Source organism: Dendrobates tinctorius, unplaced genomic scaffold, assembly GCF_039654945.1.
Source record: "Dendrobates tinctorius isolate UK_male_01 unplaced genomic scaffold, ASM3965494v1 ptg000089l, whole genome shotgun sequence".
Taxonomy (NCBI): Eukaryota; Metazoa; Chordata; class Amphibia; order Anura; family Dendrobatidae; genus Dendrobates; species Dendrobates tinctorius.
In genome coordinates, this window is record NW_027361757.1 from 5,883,400 (window position 1) to 5,904,072 (window position 20,673).

The window sequence follows — 20,673 nt, forward strand, 5'->3', positions numbered from 1 at the left end:
GGAGAAAACTACTGTATGGGCACACGTCGGGGCTCAGAAGGGAAGGAGTGATGTTTTGGAATGCAGACTTTGATGGAATGGTCTGCGGGTGTCATGTGCGTTTGAAGAGCCTCTGATGTGCCTAAACTAATCAAACTCCCCAAAAGTGACCCCATTTTGGAAACTAGACCCCCCACGGAACCTATCTAGATGTGTGGTGAGCACTTTGAACCCCCAAGTGCTTCACAGAAGTTTATAACGCCCGGGTGTGAAAATAAAAAAATCATATTTTTTTCCACAAAAATTATATTTTTTGCCCCCAATTTTTTATTTTCCTAAGGGCAACAGGAGAAATTGGACCCCAAAAGTTGTTTTGCAATTTGTCCTGAGTAGGCTGATACCCCATATGTGGGGGTAAACACTGTTTGGGCGCATGGCAGAGCTTGGAAGGGAAGGAGCACCATTTGACTTTTTCAACGCAGAATTGGCTGGAATTGAGATCAGATGCCATGTTGCATTTGGAGAGCACCTGATGTGCCCAAGCAGAGGAAAACCCCCAATTCTAACTCCAACCCTAACCCCAACACACCCCTAACCCTATTCTCAGCCCTAACCCTAGCCCTAGCCCTAACCCTAACCCTAGCCCTAGCCCTAGCCCTAACCCTAATGGGAAAATGGAAATAAATACATTTTTTAATATTATTATTTTTCCCTAACTAAGGGGGTGATAACGGGGGGTTTGATTTACTATTTATGGCGGTTTTTATATTTGGCAGCTGTCACACGCTAAAAGACGCTTTTTATTGTAAAAATAGTTTTTGCATCACCACATATTGAGAGCTATAATTTTTCCATATTTTGACCCACCGAGTCATGTGAGGTCTTATTTTTGCGGGACGAGTTGACGCTTTTATTGGTATCATGCTCGGGCACGTGTCATTTTTTGATCAAATTTTATTCCAATTTATGGGACGCATAATGAACAAAAACCAGCGTTTCATGAATTTCTTTTGGGGGGTGCGTTTACACCGTTCTGCGTGTGGTAAAATTGATAAAGCGGTTTTATTCTTCAGGTCAGTACGGTTACCTCATTTATGTCTTTTTTTATGTTTTAGCGCTTTTATGCAATGAAAACAATTTTATATAAAAAATAATTATTTTTGCATCGCTGATGACGCTGTGTGGTGGCTCGTTTTTTGCGGGACAAGATGACATTTTCAGCGGTACCATGCATATTTATATGCGTCTTTTTGATCGTGCGTTGTTGCATTTTTTGTTCGGCAGTATGATAATAAATCATTATTTTTTGCTTCGTTTTTTATTTTTATTTTTTAAGGGGTTTGCTAAAGGGGTTAACTAATGGGACACTTTTATAGGGCGGGTCGTTACGGACGCGGCGATACCAAATATGTGTACTTGTATTGTTTTTTTTTAATTTCCAAAAAATGAATTTATTAGGGAATATTTTTTGTTTTTTAATTTATTTAGCGATTTTTTAAAATTATTTTTACACTTTTTTTTTTTTTAACTTTATTAGGTTGTCCCAGGGGGGACATCACTGTCCTGTGACAGATCGCTGATCTGTCACATCACAGATCACTGTGACAGATCAGCGATCTGTCACAGGCATAGACGTTGACTTCCTCATGCCTGCGCTTTGCAGGCACTGAGGAAGTCAGCTCCCTGCAGACCCCCGAAGGTCCCCGTTGCCATCTTGGATTCTGCTGTGGGGGGCTCAGGGAAGCACGGAGGGAGCCCCTCCCTGCCGATGCTTCCCTTTAACCCCCGGTACACCGCGATCGTGTTTGATCGCGGTGTGCAAGGGGTTAACGTGTCTGGGCGGTCCGTGACCGCCCCTGACACATTGTGCCGGGTGTCAGCTGTGATAATCAGCAGACACCTGGCCGCGATCAGCGGCGCTCACCACGTGAGCGCCACTGATCAAACTAGACGTACTATTCCGTCCTTGGGACTTAGGTTCCAGGTCACATGGACGGAATAGTACGTCCATTGTAGGAAAGGGGTTAAGATATAATCTTGTTCACACACAGAATACTACTTTATTATATGATCATGATCATACTTAGCATCCACCACTACCTTATTATATAATCATATCCATACACAGCATTCTTTACTACTTTATTATAAGATCGTGTTCACATACAGCAGGGATCCCCAACCTGTAGCTCGGGAGCCAAATGTGGCTCACGATCTCATGAATTGTGGCTCGCGGCTGTCTGCTAGCTTGGTGTATTAGCTCCAGGTCTAGCAAAGAGATATGAAGAGCGCATCTCAAAATGGTGAATTTTGTGAGTAGTCTGGCACAGAAGAACAGGTCTGGATGCATATACTGTATACTGGTCAAAGGGGTTTAGAGATAAGTTAAGGATGGTGTGCTGGAGACAGGATAATGCTATCGGTCAGAGGAGGTGCTTGAAGCTGGATATGACAGTGTGGTGGGAGTGCTCGATGGGAGAATACTGAAGGGAGGGATTGTGGGAACCTTTGGATCTTGGTATAATGCTTCTGTGGAAAAGCTTTGGATGTCATTAGACCCATAATAGGGGCTTTGGTTGCCACTAATGTGAGAGAGTGTGGAAGTCGGATGTGGCTCGCGACCATCTCTCAAAGCTGAACATGGTTTGCGACCCTCTCTCAAAGCTGGATGTGGCTCACGACCATCTTTCAGAGCTGGATGTGGCTCTCAAGGTCAGAAAGGTTGGGGACCACTGACATACAGCATACTCTACAACTTTATTATAAGATCATGTTCATACACAACATACTCTATTACATTATTATATGATCATAATCACACACATTATGTTCTACTACTTTATTCTATGATCATTTTCATACACAACATTCTATACTATTTTATTATAAGATCATGTCCATACACAGAATACTCTGCTACGCTATTATATGATCACGTTTATACACAACATACTCTACTACTTTATTACATGTAGAACGTTGGTTGTTAAATTGTCTGTAAATAACCTTATAAAAGCATCTTAGATTGATGGGCAGCAACAATTGCTTCTTGTCTGACCACCTTGGAATTGTGTTAGCAGACAACTGAAGGCTCAGGACAAGCAAACTGTTTAAACCTATGCTTTTCCAAAGACAGTCACAGTTGCTGATATACAATTAATCAGGGGCATTTGATGAGCAGTATCTGGCTGCTAGCTATCCTGTTAATTCCTATGTAAGAGGTAAGGGTGTACTTAATTTTCTACACACTGCTTATCCCAAACCAGCTCCTACAATCCCTCTCTCCTGACCCTGTAGTGTGGCCTATAAATTTAGAAGCATTCTAAGGGGTGCACGTAGTGTGAGGTGCACGCATTCCCTAAGCAAAGCATCCCAGCAGCTTAGTATCTACATGAAGCAGTTAATCCATGGCAGTCAGGGCAGGGGACAGGCAACTCACACTTTGCTCTCCCTTTTAGCCATGTGCTTTATTTCTATCCACCTGTGTTCCCTTGCCATCCGCATTCACCGCCCCATCCCCCCTCCATCACCACTCATACACATGAACCCCTCTATACTTCCCTCTTCCATGTACAGCTCCCATGCACTTCTCACCTTCCTGAAAAACCTCAGTCCATCTTGCCCAAACACATCACACAAAAAAACTTCTGACAATTCCAATAACTACTTGCTCTTTATCTTCCTACTCCTACTGATTTGGGGGGACTTCTCCCCCAACCCTGGTCCACCATCCCTCAATCCCTACCCTACCTCACATTGAAACTTTAATAACCTTATTAATATTAGTTGCACTCCCTCATCTCTTTCTTTTAATTGGTACTCGGACGCATTCGCTTTTCGCCAGTCATTACACTGGCTGCCCCTTCATTATAGGATCCCATTCAAAGTACTTGTTCTCACCCACAAAGCTCTCCACAGTGTGGCGCCTCCTTACATCTCCTTCCTCATTTCTGTCTATCGCTGCGCTCTGCAAACAACTTTCGACTATCCTCTGCACTAATCCGTACCTCCCACTCCCGACTGCAAGACTTCTCCTGCATTGCGCCAATCCTCTGGAATGCTCTACCCCAAGAAATTAGAACAAGCCACAACTTGCACAGTTTTAGGTACTCCCTCAAAACACATTTGTTCAGAGCAGCCTATAACTTCCCACTCCCTCAAGATGGCAGGACCATCATTGTAAATACACACCTGTACTTTGTATCTCCCCCACCACATGAGCAGGGTCGTTGCTACGACTGTTGTGTTTGAAAGTGTTAAACTGTAAAGCGCTGCAGAATATGTTGGCACTATATAAATAAAGATTATTATTATTATTATTATTATGGATTTTGGCACAGTTTCTGTTAAAAAAAAAATGACAGTGTAATTTGTCATGTGTCGTTGTTTGACTGAGGTTACATTTACCTATTTTTAAGACGTTCTTAGGACCAGATATTTGTTTATATCCTGACTTGTTAAGACATACAATCGAAATTGAGGGTGTACTTTTTTTTCTCATGGCTGTATATATCCCATCCATGGAATATTTTTATTTGGTCCCACTGAGTTCTGATAGAACAACTTTGTGTACCTTTGCATTTGCACACATAAATGAGTTAAAGGATTGTTATAAAATATTCATCAGGTTTTAAATTCATATTACTGCAACTATATAAATTTCAACCGCTTGTAATAATAATGTATCGAAAGGTCACATCTCAGAATTTGTAACTCGCGCGTGCAGACTCGATTGTGACTCGCAGGATGGCAAGGCGGCATCAGTTCCCAAAATGGCGTCTAAGCAAGAGAAAACGTTTTGTGTTTTAGAGTATGAGAAGGGTGAGGCCGGGGTCACACTAACCGACACAAAATACGGTCAGTATTTTACAGGCGTAATACGGATGAATGACCCCTAAACAGTGCTCCGTATGTCATCCGTAATCAAGGTGTGGTCGCGTATTTTGCGCATGTGAGCATCCGTATGTAATCCGTATGGCATCCGTATGGCGAGATTTTCTCGTCACCTTGCAAAATGGACATATAATGGAGACAGTATGAAAGTGACCCAACTGGTCACCAGAGCATTCTGCGGTGGCATCGACAATTTAAGGACAAAGTCGAAGCAGTGGAGAAGGTTAGAGAGACTTTTGTACGTAGCCCACAGAAATCAACACCTTGCGCAAGTTGTGAACTTGCCATTCCTCAGCTAACTGTTTTGAAGATTCTATGATGGCAACTGCACCAGAAACCATATCGCATACAGCTATTTCAACATTTATGCATCCACTACGAATTCTGTGTACTTTTCCAGGCAGCATTTTAAGATGACAAATTTGCTTCTCGGCTAGTGTTCACTGACGAGGCAACCTTCCACTTAAGAGTAAAGGTGAACTGTCACAATGTCGGAATATGGGTAACGAAAATTCCCAATGCCACTGTAGAAATTGAAAGAGATCCTGTGAAAGTAAATGTTTTCTGTGCAGTCTCGAAAATAAAAGGTGTATGGGCCCTTTTTTTGCTGAAAATACAGCGACAGGTACATCATATTTTGCAGTTGCTGTTTCCATAACTGACAATTTATTCAAGAAACTTCATTTTCCAACAAGATGGAGTTCCACACCACTGGCATTCAGAGGTGTGTCGCTATCTCAAAGAGGAACTCCCAAACCGGTGGATTGGCGGTGTACTGGCGTTGACTTGAAACTTTCCGGTAAGCCCCACAAGTCTCCCAATCTAACAGTGTGTGACTTCTTCCTTTGGGGGTGCATAGAAGACATTGTTTATGTGCTGCCTTTGCCAGCAACTCTGGATGAGCTCCAGGACCACTTTACCACTGCTCTAATGACCATTGACCGGGACATGCTGCAGTGTGTTTGGGTCAAACTGGATTACCACATAGATGTGTCGTGTGAAAAAAGGAGGACACATAGAACATTTATAAGCATTATATGCTAAACTTGGAGAGGTTATATTCGTTATCATGTGCCATTCACTATTGTACATGTAATACATTTTGAAATATACCTCTTTGAAACCTGATGAATATTTGTAATCACCCTGTAGTTTGTTAATATTTTTTTTGCAAAACATTTTGTACTATTTGATAGCATCATTTGGTGTATAAATGTTAGCATTTTTTTGTTTGTTTTTATGGGAAATGGTTGTGGGGTGGTGCAAATAATAGCAATTCTGCCATAGTTTTTTTGTTTAATAAGGAGTTTGAATAATGTAATGATTGATAATATTTTTATGATATATTTTTTTACATTTTACTAAACTTTACCTAACTCTTTGTTTTTGTTTTTAACTTTAGTAGATTTTAACTTTTTTACTACTATGCTACATAAGGCATTCAAGGTTTTTTTGTCAACTTTCAACCCTAGCGAGCCTCCTTCTTTTGTTTTGATCCACTGCTGTGGAAGATTGGCTGTGAATCATGGCATGAACTCAATTTTTGTGTTTGCATCTTTTGTGTATGTATCACTATACTATACAGTTACAATCTTGTTTTTAAGGTCAAGATTCAAGCACTACAAATGTTTAGCATGTGGCTCCAAGTGGTTAAAAAGTGAAACAAGTTAAAGAAAAATATTTCATACATTTTTCTGTTGGTTACAATAAAATTATTTCCACTTTCCAATTGTCCAGAACATTTTACATATGTATTATATGGCCAGCTGAAAAGCAACTAGATCTTAACATCATATTCTTGAATTCTTACCTGTCTGTATCCTACCATGATCATCCGAACCAGCACTATGTTAATATGGACCCCCAGCGATTCATCATGGTAAATTTCATCAACCTGAAAGAGAAAACTTAATTTATATATTTACAGTTTAATAATAATAATCTTTATTTTTATATAGTGCTAACATATTCCGCAGCGCTTTACAGTCTTGCACACATCATCATCACTGTCCCCGATGGGGCTCACAATCTAAATTCCCTATCAGTATGTCTTTGGAATGTGGGAGGAAACCGGAGTGCCCGGAGGAAACCCATGCAAACGCGGGGAGAATATGCAAACTCTTTGCAGATGTTGTCCTTGGTGGGTATGTTTCATATATTCATATATCTAATAAATTAACAGAAAATTCCATAATGTCCCAGAAATACTATGTACCGTATATATTCATATATAAGCCGAGTTTTCAAGCACATTTTTTTGTGCTTAAAACGCCCCCTTCGGTTTATACAAAAGTTATTGTAGCAGATTATGGAGGGGAAGCGACAGAGCAGTGGGTCACAGGAGGCAGGAGCCAGCAGCTGCATCTGCGCCTAAAGCCTGTGCCCACTGTTAAAGAAAAACGAATATTCAATTCTCTTATAGCACACACAGTTTCAGCTGCAGTCTCCAGCTTCCAGCAGCTGCCGGGCTATCATGGGTGCACGCAACTTAAGAGTTATGAATATTCACCTCTCTCCACTCCCATAGGCATGGAGAGAGGTGAATATTCATTCCCTTAATGAGAGGGGACACGTGATCGCACAGCAGCAGGAGCTGCTGGCACCGGAACAAGAAGCTGTGAGGGCGCGCAGGGAAGATAAGTAGGATTTTTTTATGCTTTTCTCATGGGGGCCACGCATACAAGGATAGGGATGAGGAACCATGCATACAAGGATAGGGATAAGGAGTCATGCACACAAGGATGGGGATAAGGAGCCATGGAGACAAGGATGCGGATAAGGAGCCATGCAGACAAGGATGGGGATGAGTTACCATGCATACCAGGATAGGGATGAGGGGACAATGCATACCCGGCATATACTCAAGTCAATAAGTTTTCCCAGTTTTTTGTGGCAAAATTAGGTGCCTCGGATTATACTCGGGTCAGCTAATGCACAAGTATATGCATTATATGAATTACAAAATTATATTATTGCATGACATGTTTCATTATAAATGCAAAAGAAATCTATCACCCCTTTCATTTTGTGATTGTACGGAAAGACGATATCTATTATTATTATTCTCTCTATCTCTACTATATATATATATACTGTATATATATATATATATATATATATACACTCACTGGCCACTTTATTAGGTACACCTGTCCAACTGTGTGTTAAGACTTAATTTCTAATCAGCCAATCACATGGCGGCAACTCAGTGCATTTAGGTATGTAGACATGGTCAAGACAATCTCCTGCAGTTCAAACCGAGCATCAGTATGGGGAAGAAAGGTGATTTGAGTGCCTTTGAACGTGGCATGATTGTTGGTGCCAGAAGGGCTGGTCTGAGAATTTCAGAAACTGCTGATCTACTGGGATTTTCACGCACAACCATCTCTAGGGTTTACAGAGAATGGTCCGAAAAAGAAAAAAAATCCAGTGAGCGGCAGTTCTGTGGCCGGAAATGCCATGTTGATGCCAGAGGTCAGAGGAGAATGGGCAGACTGGTTCGAGCTGATAGAAAGGCAACAGTGACTCAAATTGCCACCCGTTACAACCAAGGTAGGCAGAAGAGCATCTCTGAACGCACAGTGCGTCGAACTTTGAGGCAGATGGGCTACAGCAGCAGAAGGCCACACTGGGTACCACTCCTCTCAGCTAAGAACAGGAAACTGAGGCTACAATTTGCACAAGCTCATCGAAATTGGACAGTAGAAGATTGGAAAAACGTTGCCTGGTCTGATGAGTCTCGATTTCTGCTGCGACATTCGGATGGTAGGGTCAGAATTTGGCGTAAACAACATGAAAGCATGGATCCATCCTGCCTTGTATCAACGGTTCAGGCTGGTGGTGGTGGTGTCATGGTGTGGGGAATTTTTTCTGGGCACTCTTTGGGCCCCTTGGTACCAATTGAGCATCGTTGCAACGCCACAGCCTACCTGAGTATTGTTGCTGACCATGTCCATCCCTTTATGACCACAATGTACCCAACATCTGATGGCTACTTTCAGCAGGATAATGCGCCATGTCATAAAGCTCGAATCATCTCAGATTGGTTTCTTGAACATGACAATGAGTTTACTGTACTCAAATGGCCTCCTCAGTCACCAGATCTCAATCCAATAGAGCATCTTTGGGATGTGGTGGAACAGGAGATTCGCATCAGGGATGTGCAGCCGACAAATCTGCGCCAACTGTGTGATGCCATCATGTCAATATGGTCCAAAATCTCTGAGGAATGCTTCCAGCACCTTGTTGAATCTCTGCCACGAAGAATTGAGGCAGTTCTGAAGGCAAAAGGGGGTCCAACCCCTTACTAGCATGGTGTACCTAATAAAGTGGCCAGTGAGTGTATATATTGCATTTACTAGAAGCACTTCACCCTCGTATTAAACAGTGCAGGATTCTGTTAGGAATTCAGGGCTTAATCTGTTCAGTTGAGAGCTCCTAAAGCTTTCCTGTTTTGATGATCTCAGCTGTTCTGTGTTGGCCACTCCCCTCTGCTATATATACTCACCTCTGGCAATCAAGGATTGCCAGTGTTATTTTCATACTGCTTTGTTCTAGAGTTGGAGGTGTTGGTTGTTTGCTTGGTGATTTGTCTGTGTGCGCAACCTCATCCTCTTATATTTGGTTTTTCCTTCCTTTACTTCCCAGTGTTCCACTCTGTTGTTGTGTATGATTGGTATTTTCATTTACCCCTGTATGTCATCCCTTGTTAGTCTGGTTTGTGTATACTTATACATTAACTCCCCACTTCCCTGGGTGGGGGAGGGGATAGAGAAGAGCTGAATTAGGAGTACAGCAAGGCACGTGGTCCCAGCATCTTCACCATAAGAAGTAAACCGGGGAGCAGGGATAGCTAAGGCACCCCTAGATTAAGGGATAGGGAAGGAGCCCCTAGCCTTGGGATATCCTGCAACAGTGCCATGAGAAGCAGCTTATCAGGAGCTGAGAAGGAGGGAGGTAAGCTGATAACTGCTGTACTGAAATAAACTTGCTGGAGAGAGCTCACTGGTACATTAGAATTTAACTCATCTCCTGGAATATATCTAGAGCACACAGGTGGCCAGGGTCTGTGCAGGCACTGAAGGCCAAACTTAATGGAAACCAGCTGTACACTATGTATGCTAAAAACTCTAATTGCAAGAGAATGATAGCAGATAGAAAAAAAAACAAGGCATTTGCAAATATGTTTATTTTTATGATATTTAATTTAAGCAATTTAATAATTCGAGAATACTCCTTTAAAAAAAGAAAGAGAACTTAAGCATTGGCACTATTCTTTAAAAAAAAGGTGCAAATACTAAAGAGCAAATTAATATAGATAAACAACAATGATGAATTGGGGTTGAAGGGTTTACAAAACCAGCTCTTCAGATAAACCAGAGACCCGTCCAGATCTGCCTACCATATGTGGGGATATGGAGGTTAAAAGCAACTTGTTTGCATGGTTACTCTGGTTTTCATTTAACGGTAGTGATTGTTTTGCACAGGTAACTCAAATAATATTGTTCATTGCCACTTAAATTTCTGTCTTACCATAATATTGGTTGTACAATATGACAATTAATGCCATTTTATGACTATATTCAACTGTTTAGGCCAGTCTGCTATTATACCGTACTTTATTTATACACCTGTAAGGTCTGTGCATATTTCTCCAGCTTTGTGAACTCATGTTCATGTACTTCATATACTATTGGATTGTTATGGGTTTTACTATGTAATAAAGATAATAAATATTTGTGATACATTCTAGCCGGCATTTATTTATTTGATGTTTGGTAATGAAAGAGATAAAACCCATAAACTGTGAAGAAGAGAGGAAAACTAGCAATATGGAATCCCCTTTCTTCCGGATCAAGGTATCACATATCCTACTGACTTTGCGTTTTCATTCCTAGAACATAGTTCCAATTGTGCTCCTGGTGGATGAAGGATGGAGCTGCTTCGACAGATGTTAACGTCAAATAAAGAAACGTATATCAGAGGACAGACTGTTTGATGGGTCTCCATAGATACATAAATGCACAAACTTTCTCTGACCTTCCCAATTTTACCACTTGTTTTAACCGAGTTCTGCAAGCTTTGCTGAGGCCTAGGTAGAACGTTAATAGAAGCAAGATAGAACTGTCTGGTGATATATCGTACTAAGCTGGAAAGAAGATATGTACAGTACTGCCAGCTCACTGCAGAAAGCTGCCACAAGATACAAAAAACTCAAAAAAAGAAGCTAATCTAAATCTGTTGACTTTCAGGTATTTTACACTTGCAATAAATCTCTAAATTTTGTAGGTAATGAGGATATAAATAAAGCTAATTTTTCATCTTAAAAACACCTACTCACCTACTCTATGTAGATTCAGTGGTCAACAGTTGAACACAGCAGGCCCAGACAAAATCTGCCTCGTGTGAATCTACCTTAAGAGGAGTGTCCATTTTTAATGATGAAGATAAAACCAATCAGTGTATCATTGCTGTCTCCAGTTTCTAATACTATTTTAATCTTAGCCTCTAGGGTATAAGTTCTGATGAAGCAAAGCAAACATCGTGGAAGTTTCAGAGATTGCGCCTCCATTTGTTGGTGTGTGCTCAACATTTTCCCATCCCAAAAGAATGTGTTCTTCTCTTCGCTCACAAAGAGAGTCAGGTTGCAATCTTAGAAATGTTGTAAAGGAAGAGTGTTCCCCATGATTTTTGTAATTATTTTAAGAGTAACCTGGAAAAATAATTCTCCTCAAGAACAAAAACCCTAGTCCATCTAGTACCACCTATAAGGGACTGCCGATCTGTAGGTTTTGGTTAAGTACATTAAAAATAGGTATTAGACCTACTGGTAATGATGTTTCCAGGAGTCCATCCTGACAGCACCATGGAGGACATCCACCTCCTCCTTACAGGGACAGGAAAAGCACATGAGAGGTTAAAAGGTTCCGTCCCACCCCATCTCCCTCAGTGATTTGACAACTACCACAGTGTGGATAATGCATGTAAAATTTTAATAATACAATCATATTACAGCATATGACATGACATAACAAAGCCTAGCATAACAGGGAGGGAACTACCCATGCTGTCAGGATGGACTCCTGGAAACATCATTACCGGTAGGTCTAATACCTATTTTCCAGGACGTCCCCCTGACAGCACCATGGAGAGTACCAAAGCACCTCCCCTAGGGTGGGACTACTGCCTGGAGAACCTTTCTCCCAAATGCGGTCTGCTGGCTAGCCAGCACATCAAGCTTGTAGTGCTTGCAGAAAGTATTAAGTCTGGCCCAGGTTGCTGCTGTTCAGATCTGATCAACCAAGGCGCCCGCCCGTTCGGCCCATGAGGCCGATACTGCCCTTGTAGAGTGGGCCCTTAATCTATCCGGCAGGTTTGCGCCTTCCGCCTGATAGGCGTCTGAGATTACTGATGTAATCCATCTAGAGATGGTTGCCTTAGAGGCTTTTTTCCCCCTATTTTTACCCCAAAAGAGGATGAATAGATTTGGGTCAATACGCCAACTATTTGTGGCTTCTAAATAGTTAATAACCGCGCGTCTCACATCCAGTGAGTGAAGACGCTACTCTTTCTCATTACGAGGATTGTCACAGAAGGATGGCAACACTATCTCCTGGTTTATGTATTGACAAGAGGCTACTTTTGGGATAAATGCTGCGTCTAATCTCAAGATTATATGGTCTTCTCTGATCTGGAGATATGGGTCTCTGCTGGACAAGGCCAGGATTTCCCCTATTCTCTTGGCCGTGGTAATGGCTACTAGGAAGGCCGTTCTGCGAGTGAGCATTGAGATGGTCATTTCCTCACTGGGGATCCCTACATAGGAATCTCAGCACCAGGCCAAGGTCCCAAGGAGGGGTGAGCTGCCTAATTGTGGGGCGAAGATGCTGCGTGGCCTTTACGAATCTTACTACCCAGGGATGAGAAGCTAATGGGTAATCAAAGTAGGAGCTTAAGGCCAAAATCTGGACTTTTAAAGTGCTGGGCTTAAGACCTTTATTAAACCCTGACAGTAGGAAGTTTAAGATACTAGGGAGGTCAGGGGTACCCGCCACGAGGTCAGACCTGCCACCGTCCAGACAAAATCTCTTCCAAATCTTCCGGTATATTGCGGATGTAACCAGTTTCCTGCTGGCCTGCAGAGTAGATATGACCTGATCTGATAAGCCTTTTGCCTTTAAGATGTTCCTTTCAGGATCCAAGCTGAAAGGTGAAGCCTTGCTGGATTCGGGTGGCAGATCGGGCCCTGGTGGATGAGGTCTTTCTTCAGAGGTACTTTAGTTCGACGGGACTTCCCACTGCCATATCTCCCAGTAGGGGAAACCAGCTTCGCTTTGGCCAGTATGGAACCACCACTATTACTTCTGCGCGGTCCTTGCGGATCTTCCTTAACACCGCCGGTGTGAGCGCTAGTGGTGGAAATGCATAAGAGAGGGGTTCTTCCCAGGTCTGGCTCAGGGCGTCTACACCTTCTGGGTGGTCCGCCGGGTTCAGGGAATAAAATCTGGGGACCTTTGAGTTTCTTCGATTTGCGAACAGGTCTATACTGGGGGTCCCCCAACGTTGACACAGTTGATGAAAAATTTCTTCGTTCAGCTCCCACTCTGTCGGGTAGACCTGTTGTCTGCTTAGGTAATCTGCTACCACATTCTGGGAACCCTCTAGGTGGACTGCTGTTACCGAGAGGACTGTTCATTCTGCCCAGGAGAATATTCTTCCTGCTAGTGCCTGGAGCGGTTGGTGCCTGGGCCCTGCTTGGTGCTTCAAGAATGACACTGCTGTTATGTTGTCGGATAGTACACGGACGTGTTGATTCTTTAGGATCGGTCGGTTCCGCCGCAGGCCTTCCCAGACCGCGTAGAGCTCCATGTAATTGGAGGATCTGTTTCCGATTTCTTCCGACCATCTTCCCTGGAAGATTTTCCCTTCTACGTGGGCTCCCCATCCCCATGTACTGGCGTCTGTGGTGAGTACCACGTATGGAGAGGTTGTCCATAATACGCCCACCTGGAGATTTCTGGTTCGTGTCCACCATCGTAGTGATTCCCTCATTAGTCCTGACAGTCGAATGAAACCTGACTTCCGTCCCATACTGCGAGGATCTGCTTTTGTAACGGTCCATCTGACACACGGAATGCAGGCCGTCATTAAGCCCCGAACTTCCATTGCCTCTCTTATGGAGGAGCGATGTGATAAGAGGTCCCTGGCTCTGTCCAGAATGGTCTTCTGCCTGCACTTTGGTAGCAGGGATATCCTGTCTTGTGAGTCTAAGAGAACTCCAAGGAAAATCTTCCTGCACTCTGGTATGAGGTCTGATTTTTTCCCAGTCACCCATCCGAGGAACTCCATTAGAGCTGTTGCTCAGTCCCTGTCTCGGATGAGCGCTTCTTCGGATAATGCCACCAGGAGGAAGTCGTTTAAGTACGGGATGATGAAGATACCCTGACTTCTCAGGAAGGCCACTACCTCCGCTACCAGCTTTGTGAAGATTCGGGGGGCCGAAGCCAGCCCGAATGGAAGGCATTGGAACTGGGAGTGGCAGGTCCGGGTTGGTAATTTGACTGCGAATCTTAGTAGATTCTGGGATGAGGGATGGATAGGGACCTGATAGTACGCACTCTTCAGGTCGAGGGTGCACATGACCGCGTCCCTGTCTATTAACTGTATTGCGGATTGAATAGATTCCATCCGGAGCCTCTTGTACCTTACCCAGATATTTAGGGGCTTTAAATTTATAATAGTCCGGACCTCGCTGGATAGCTTTGCAATGGAGAACAGGGAGGAGTAGTGTCCCTTTCTCCTTTCTGTCAGAGGAACTGGTACTATAACCTCTGATCTGATCATGTCCTGTATGTCTGTGTGCCCACATTGCTGAGTCCACCGAGACTAAGGTGGGGGCAATATATCTGTCGGGGGGAGGCGAATAGAGCTCTATACTGTAGCCCTCCGTGATGGTTCTGAGGACCCACTGATTCTGGGTAATTCGGGACCAATTTGTTGCGAAGTGGCGAAGTCTTCCCCCAATACCTATGGCGTCATTGCCTCCTAGACCTGGAGGTTGATGGAAAAAGGGAGGCTTTGCTTCTCCCACCTGGGCCCTGGGAGCTTCTGTATGAGTCTCTTTTGAACCTGACCTGGGCTCTAGAGTCAGTCTGTCTCCTATAGAAGGGGCCTCTCCGAAGAGACTGGGGTTGCTTAGGTTTTTCTTCTGGGAACCCTTTGTTTTTGTCGGACACCAGCTCTAAGATATTATTTAGGGCTGGTCCAAATACTCTTAAACCTGAGAAGGGAAGGGAGCAGAGCTTCGCTTTAGAAGCGTTATCTCCTGACCAAGATTTAAGCCAGACTGATCTTCGGGCCGCATTAGAAAGGGAGCTGTTTCTGGCAGCGAATCTTACTGATTCGGCCGACGTATCCGATAGGAACGCTGTGGCCGACTTCATGAGGGGAAGGGAAGCTAGGATCTCGGACCTAGGAGTCTTATTGTTCAGGTGTTCCTCCAACTGCCCCAACCACAAAAACATAGATCTGGCCACTGAGGTGGCTGCTATGTTAGCCCTGATAACCGAGGTATCCCAAGTTCTTTTTAATAAAACGTCCGCCTTCCAGTCCATCGGGTCCCGGAGACTTGATGAATCCTCGAACGGGATGGCGGTCTTTTTGGTGACCTTGGCTACGGGAACGTCGATGTTCGGTACTTCCTCCCATGATCGTGCTTCCTCGGGATCGAACGGCAGTCAACCTTTAAAGTCCCGGGATAGCACCAGTCGTCTCTCCGCCTCCTTCCACTCCTCGCAGACCATCGTCTTGATGTATTCACTTACGGGGAACACTATCTGTGTTCGAGACACGAGTCCTCCAAACATCAGGTCTTGTCTTGATTGTGGTTTAGGAACTTAAATGTGTGTAAACTGTAAAGCGCTGCGGAATATGTTAGCGCTATATAAAAATAAAGATTATTATTATTATCTGCATGGTGTTCCTCACCGCCTGACCAAATCGCCCGTGTCCTCTAGTCTGATCAGGTATTTCCTGCCTTGATCTTGCTTATCCGCAGGGTCTCTCCTTCCTCCTCTGGATCCGAGTCCCGGAAGCCTGACCCCTCCTCGGAGCTTGGTTCAGATAACTCAGCCTCCCACCTTACCATTTGAGTAAGAATACAAGGACAGAACAATGGAAAGGACACCATTGTAGGCATTTACTACAGGCCGCCTGTGCAAGCTGAGCTGAAGATATGGATGAACTCTTTATGCATCAAATGGCCAAGTTCTCCAAAAAATATGACATAGTTGTCATGGGAGATTTCAACTATCCAGACATTTGTTGGCAATCTCTCTCAGGCAAAACTAACAGGTCAAGGAAATTCTTATCCTCTCTTGCTGACAACTTTATCTTCCAAAAGGTAGGGGAGAAAACAAGGGGAACTGCTACCTTGGATCTAATCCTTATAAACAGGGAGGAAATGGTTGAGGAGGTAAAAGTGGCTGGGACCCTAGGAGGTAGCGACCATGCTATTTTAGAATTTTGGATAACCAGAGGAGGAAGACCTGTGAAGACTCAGACGTCAAGGTTAGATTTCAGAAAGGCAGATTTTAAGGGATTCAGAAAAAGAATTGGAGGTATCCAATGGCTGGATATCCTTAAAGACAAAAATGTCCAGGAAGGATGGGAAATCTTGAAAAATGAAATTCTCAAAGCAAAATTGTTAACAATTCCGAAAAGAGGGAAGAATAGGAAGCATTTAAGGAAGCCAGGATGGATGAACATAGAACTTAAGCACATGCTAAAAAGGAAGAAAAAAATGTTTATAAAATGGAAAGAGGGAGGCATATCTAAAGAAGAATATAATGCTGTCTGCAGAACCTGCAGGGCACAAATCAGATTAGCTAAAGCTGACAATGAATTGAGGCTTGCAAGAGATCTCAAAAGCAATAATAAAGGATTTTGGGGATATGTCAAAAGTAAAAGAAAAGTCAAAGATGCTATAGGATTTTTACAGGATGAAAATGATGAAATGGTAAGACAGGATGTTGAGAAGGCCGAACTTTTAAATTCCTTCCTATTTTGCATCTGTTTTCTCTCAGAAAGGAAATGTAACATCAACTGTTCTTCACTGTCCTATTTAGGGAATAGAAGAATCCAGGATATCTATAAACAGAAAGATAGTGAGGAAACACTTAGCTAACCTAAATGAATTCAAGTCTCCAGGTCCAGATGAATTACACCCCAGAGTACTGAAGGAGATAGCAGAAGAAATTTTGGAACCCCTCTCCATAATCTTTGAAAATTCTTGGAGAACAGGAGAAGTCCCAGAAGACTGGAGAAGAGCAAATGTTGTTCCTATATTCAAAAAGGGGAAGAAGGTGGACCCAGGCAACTATAGGCTAGTGAGTCTGACTTCTATACCAGGAAAGATCTTTGAACAAATTATTAAACAACATGTATGTCAGTACCTGGATAAGAATGAAGTGATTAAACAGAGTCAGCATGGGTTTGTAACTAATAAGTCATGTCAGACTAACTTAATTTCCTTCTATGACGGAATCACTGATTGGGTGGATCAAGAAAATGCTGTAGATATAGTATATCTTGACTTCAGCAAAGCATTTGATAAAGTATCTCATACAATCCTTATTGAAAAAATGACTAAGTATGGAATGGACAAGGCAACTGTTAGGTGGATTCAAAACTGGCGTAGTAATCGGACCCAAAGAGTGGTCGCAAATGGCTGCACATCCAGTTGGAAGAATGTCTCAAGTGGGGTATCACAGGGCTCTGTCCTGGGCCCTGTATTGTTCAACATCTTTATCAACGATTTAGATGAAGGAATTGAGGGTAAACTGATTAAATTTGCTGATGACACAAAGTTAGGAGGGATAGCTAATACTAGAGAAGAGAGAGAGAGGATTCAAAAGATATAAATAAACTGGAGAAGTGGGCAGCAATTAACAGAATGGTTTTTAACAGGGAAAAATGCAAAGTACTACATCTGGGCAATAAAAATGAAAAAAACATATACAGAATGGGAGGAATAGGGCTAAGCAACAGCACATGTGAAAAAAACTTGGGTATACTAATCGATCACAGACTAAATATGAGTCAATAGTGTGATGCAGCAGCAAAAAAAGGCAAATTTAATTCTGGGATGTATTAACAGAAGCATACAGTCTAGATCACGTGAAGTCATTATTTCCCTCTACTCCTCTTTGGTCAGACCTCATCTGGAATATTGTGTCCAGTTTTGGGCACCACATTTTAAAAAAGACATCAACAAACTGGAGCAAGTTCAGAAAAGAGCGACCAGAATGGTGACCGGTCTGCAAACCCTGTCTTATGAGGAAAGGTTGCAGGATTTGGGAATGTTTAGTTTGCAAAAGAGAAGCCTGAGAGGAGACTTAATAGCTGTCTACAAATATCTAAAGGGCTTTCACATTGTAGAAGGATCAACTTTATTCTCATTTGCACAAGGAAAGACTAGAAGCAATGGGATGAAACTGAATGGGAGGAGACACAGATTAGATATTAGAAAAAACTTTTTGACAGTTAGAGTGATCAATGAGTGGAACAGGCTGCCATGAGAAGTGGTGACTTCTCCTTCAATGGAAGTCTTCAAACAGAGGCTGGACAAACATCTGACTGGGATGATTTAGCGAATCCTGCTTTGAGCAGGGGGTTGGACCAGATGGCCCAGAAGGTCCCTTCCAACTCTACGATTCTATGATTCACCTTGAATGCTTTCGGCTTGGCCCTGGACTGGGGGACCGCCGCTGTGCAAGGCTGACTCTGGAGGCCTGGACTTCCTCCCGTATCAGAGATCTCATCTCGGATAGGAGGGACGGCTGCTCATCTCCTATCACCCTTGACGTGCAGGGCCCGCAGAGGGTTTTGGCATAGGTGTCTGGCAGCTTTACCCTGCATACTGGGCATCTGACCAACTTAGATGTGGCCTTGGTCGGGTCTTTGGCCGCTGACGGGGGGGCTGCTGGGGTTCCCTTATCCTATGATAGAGGATAGGGTAGTCAGGCCCTTGCCCTGGGATGCGGAGGGTGGTATGGGGAGGGTGATTTGGGCTCAGTGCACTTACCCCTCCATTCGTCTGATCGGCATCCATGCTGTCGCACTTCCAGAGAGACGCCAGGCTCCTGGAGCGCGCACCGAGATTCAAACCCCTTGCGTGACGTCACCGGAAGTGATGCGCATCCTCCCGTGATAGGCCGGGAATCACTCCGGCCACTTCCTCCTACCCGGACACAGCCCTGCCTCTTCCTTATGCCAGCGCCCGCCCGACCAGCTGCCTGCGGGGGACCGGCCTTCGCCACCAGGGCGGCCACGCTTGGAGCCGAGAGCCTCCCACTGGGAGGGACAGGAAAAACACTGAGGGAGATGGGGTGGAATGGAACCTTTTAATCTCTCGTGTGCTTTTCCTGTCCCTGTAAGGAGGTGGAGGACGTCCTCCATGGTGCTGTCAGGGGGACATCCTGGAAAAACATATTTATGGACTTCTAGTAGGAGAATCTGTGGAAAATATAGTATTTTTTTATCAAACTCTTGAGTTAGCTCATATCAGTGAAAGTATTTAGTCTGATGGTATAATGCATGGCAACATGTAGCTACATAAGTCATAGATTACTAATTAACAAAACCACCACTATTCATTTTGCCCAACCTCTTATCTGCTCAGTGTAAGAATTGATAGACATTCCTACCAACAACCTCTACCTTTGAACTAAAAGAACTTTTTGGAACTTTTTGTGTTTGATGAGAAAAGCATCCGCAGGTTACTGTTTTTCAGAGAGGATATCAGTTTCTGTATAAGCAGACCCGTATTTGCCACTATCTATTGGAGGTGCGGTGCCTAGAGTGGAGGGTTGCAGGGGGCGGAGATCATTTAAAGATCCCTCAAGTCATTCTATGTGACTGCAGACTTGTGAATCCTCACATCATTCACTGCTTGCTGTGAGGATTCTCCGGTGTCTTTGGCATTTGACTGCTAGTATTTGATTTGGATACTTCCAGCCACAATACGACTAGACGTGTCCAACCTCACTCAATGTACTTGCATTGAGCAAGGCTAGACCCATCTAGTCGAAGTGTGGTTGGGAGTATGCATATCGCATACTTGCAGTCACATGACCACCGTTCCTGGGTCTGACACGGAAATATCCTCACAGTGCACATTGTGTGCGCATGGAGGATTCGCAACTCTGCAGTCACAAAGAGTAGCTGCAGATGGTCGGACCCCCAGTGTTTCCAAGAACTGGAGCAGAGGTCGATCATCCGTGCTATCGTACCCTTCAATCCTAATGTGAGTGCCGGAGATTACTTAGACCAGCGTTCTGGTGATCATTCCATTAGAATGAATGGAGGAGTAGTGCAGATGCCTTTGCTCCTTTCAACTGGAGCTCTTCTGATCCCAGGTTCCCAGAATCAGTTGGACCCCCAGTGATCAGAAATTTATTCTGTTGGCATAATGCATATTAATCTGTATGTATTGCAACAACTACTACTGTACTGTTTTATATATTGTGCATATTGTGAGATTGTTAACAAAGTTCAGTGACAAAAAAAAACCAGACAGGATGCCCCCTCCTCTTCCCTTCTTGTTGTTGTAATGCTCCCATGCTGCAAGCCACAGCAGATACCAGACTGATCACATTTCATGTTGTAAGCTGTTCAACCTGGATATGAATAAATCTACATTCTGCGTTGCTGACTCTAGATGTTACGCTGATTAATCCGCTGCTAACAGGTTATGGGCCCAGAGTCCTAGAGTCCCAGATCCCCAGAGCACAGAGAAAAGAA

At 43.6% G+C, this 20,673-nt stretch overlaps 1 protein-coding gene across 1 annotated transcript in view; it reads right to left on the bottom strand.

Moving 5' to 3' along the window:
* ADAMTS14 (ADAM metallopeptidase with thrombospondin type 1 motif 14) overlaps nt 1-20,673 on the bottom strand; it is a 296,983-nt gene that overhangs the window by 151,392 nt on the left and 124,918 nt on the right. Inside the window, exon 5 of the mRNA XM_073585783.1 lies at nt 6,683-6,766. Coding sequence (XP_073441884.1) covers nt 6,683-6,766 — 84 coding nt within the window. The remainder of the gene's footprint in view (nt 1-6,682; nt 6,767-20,673) is intronic.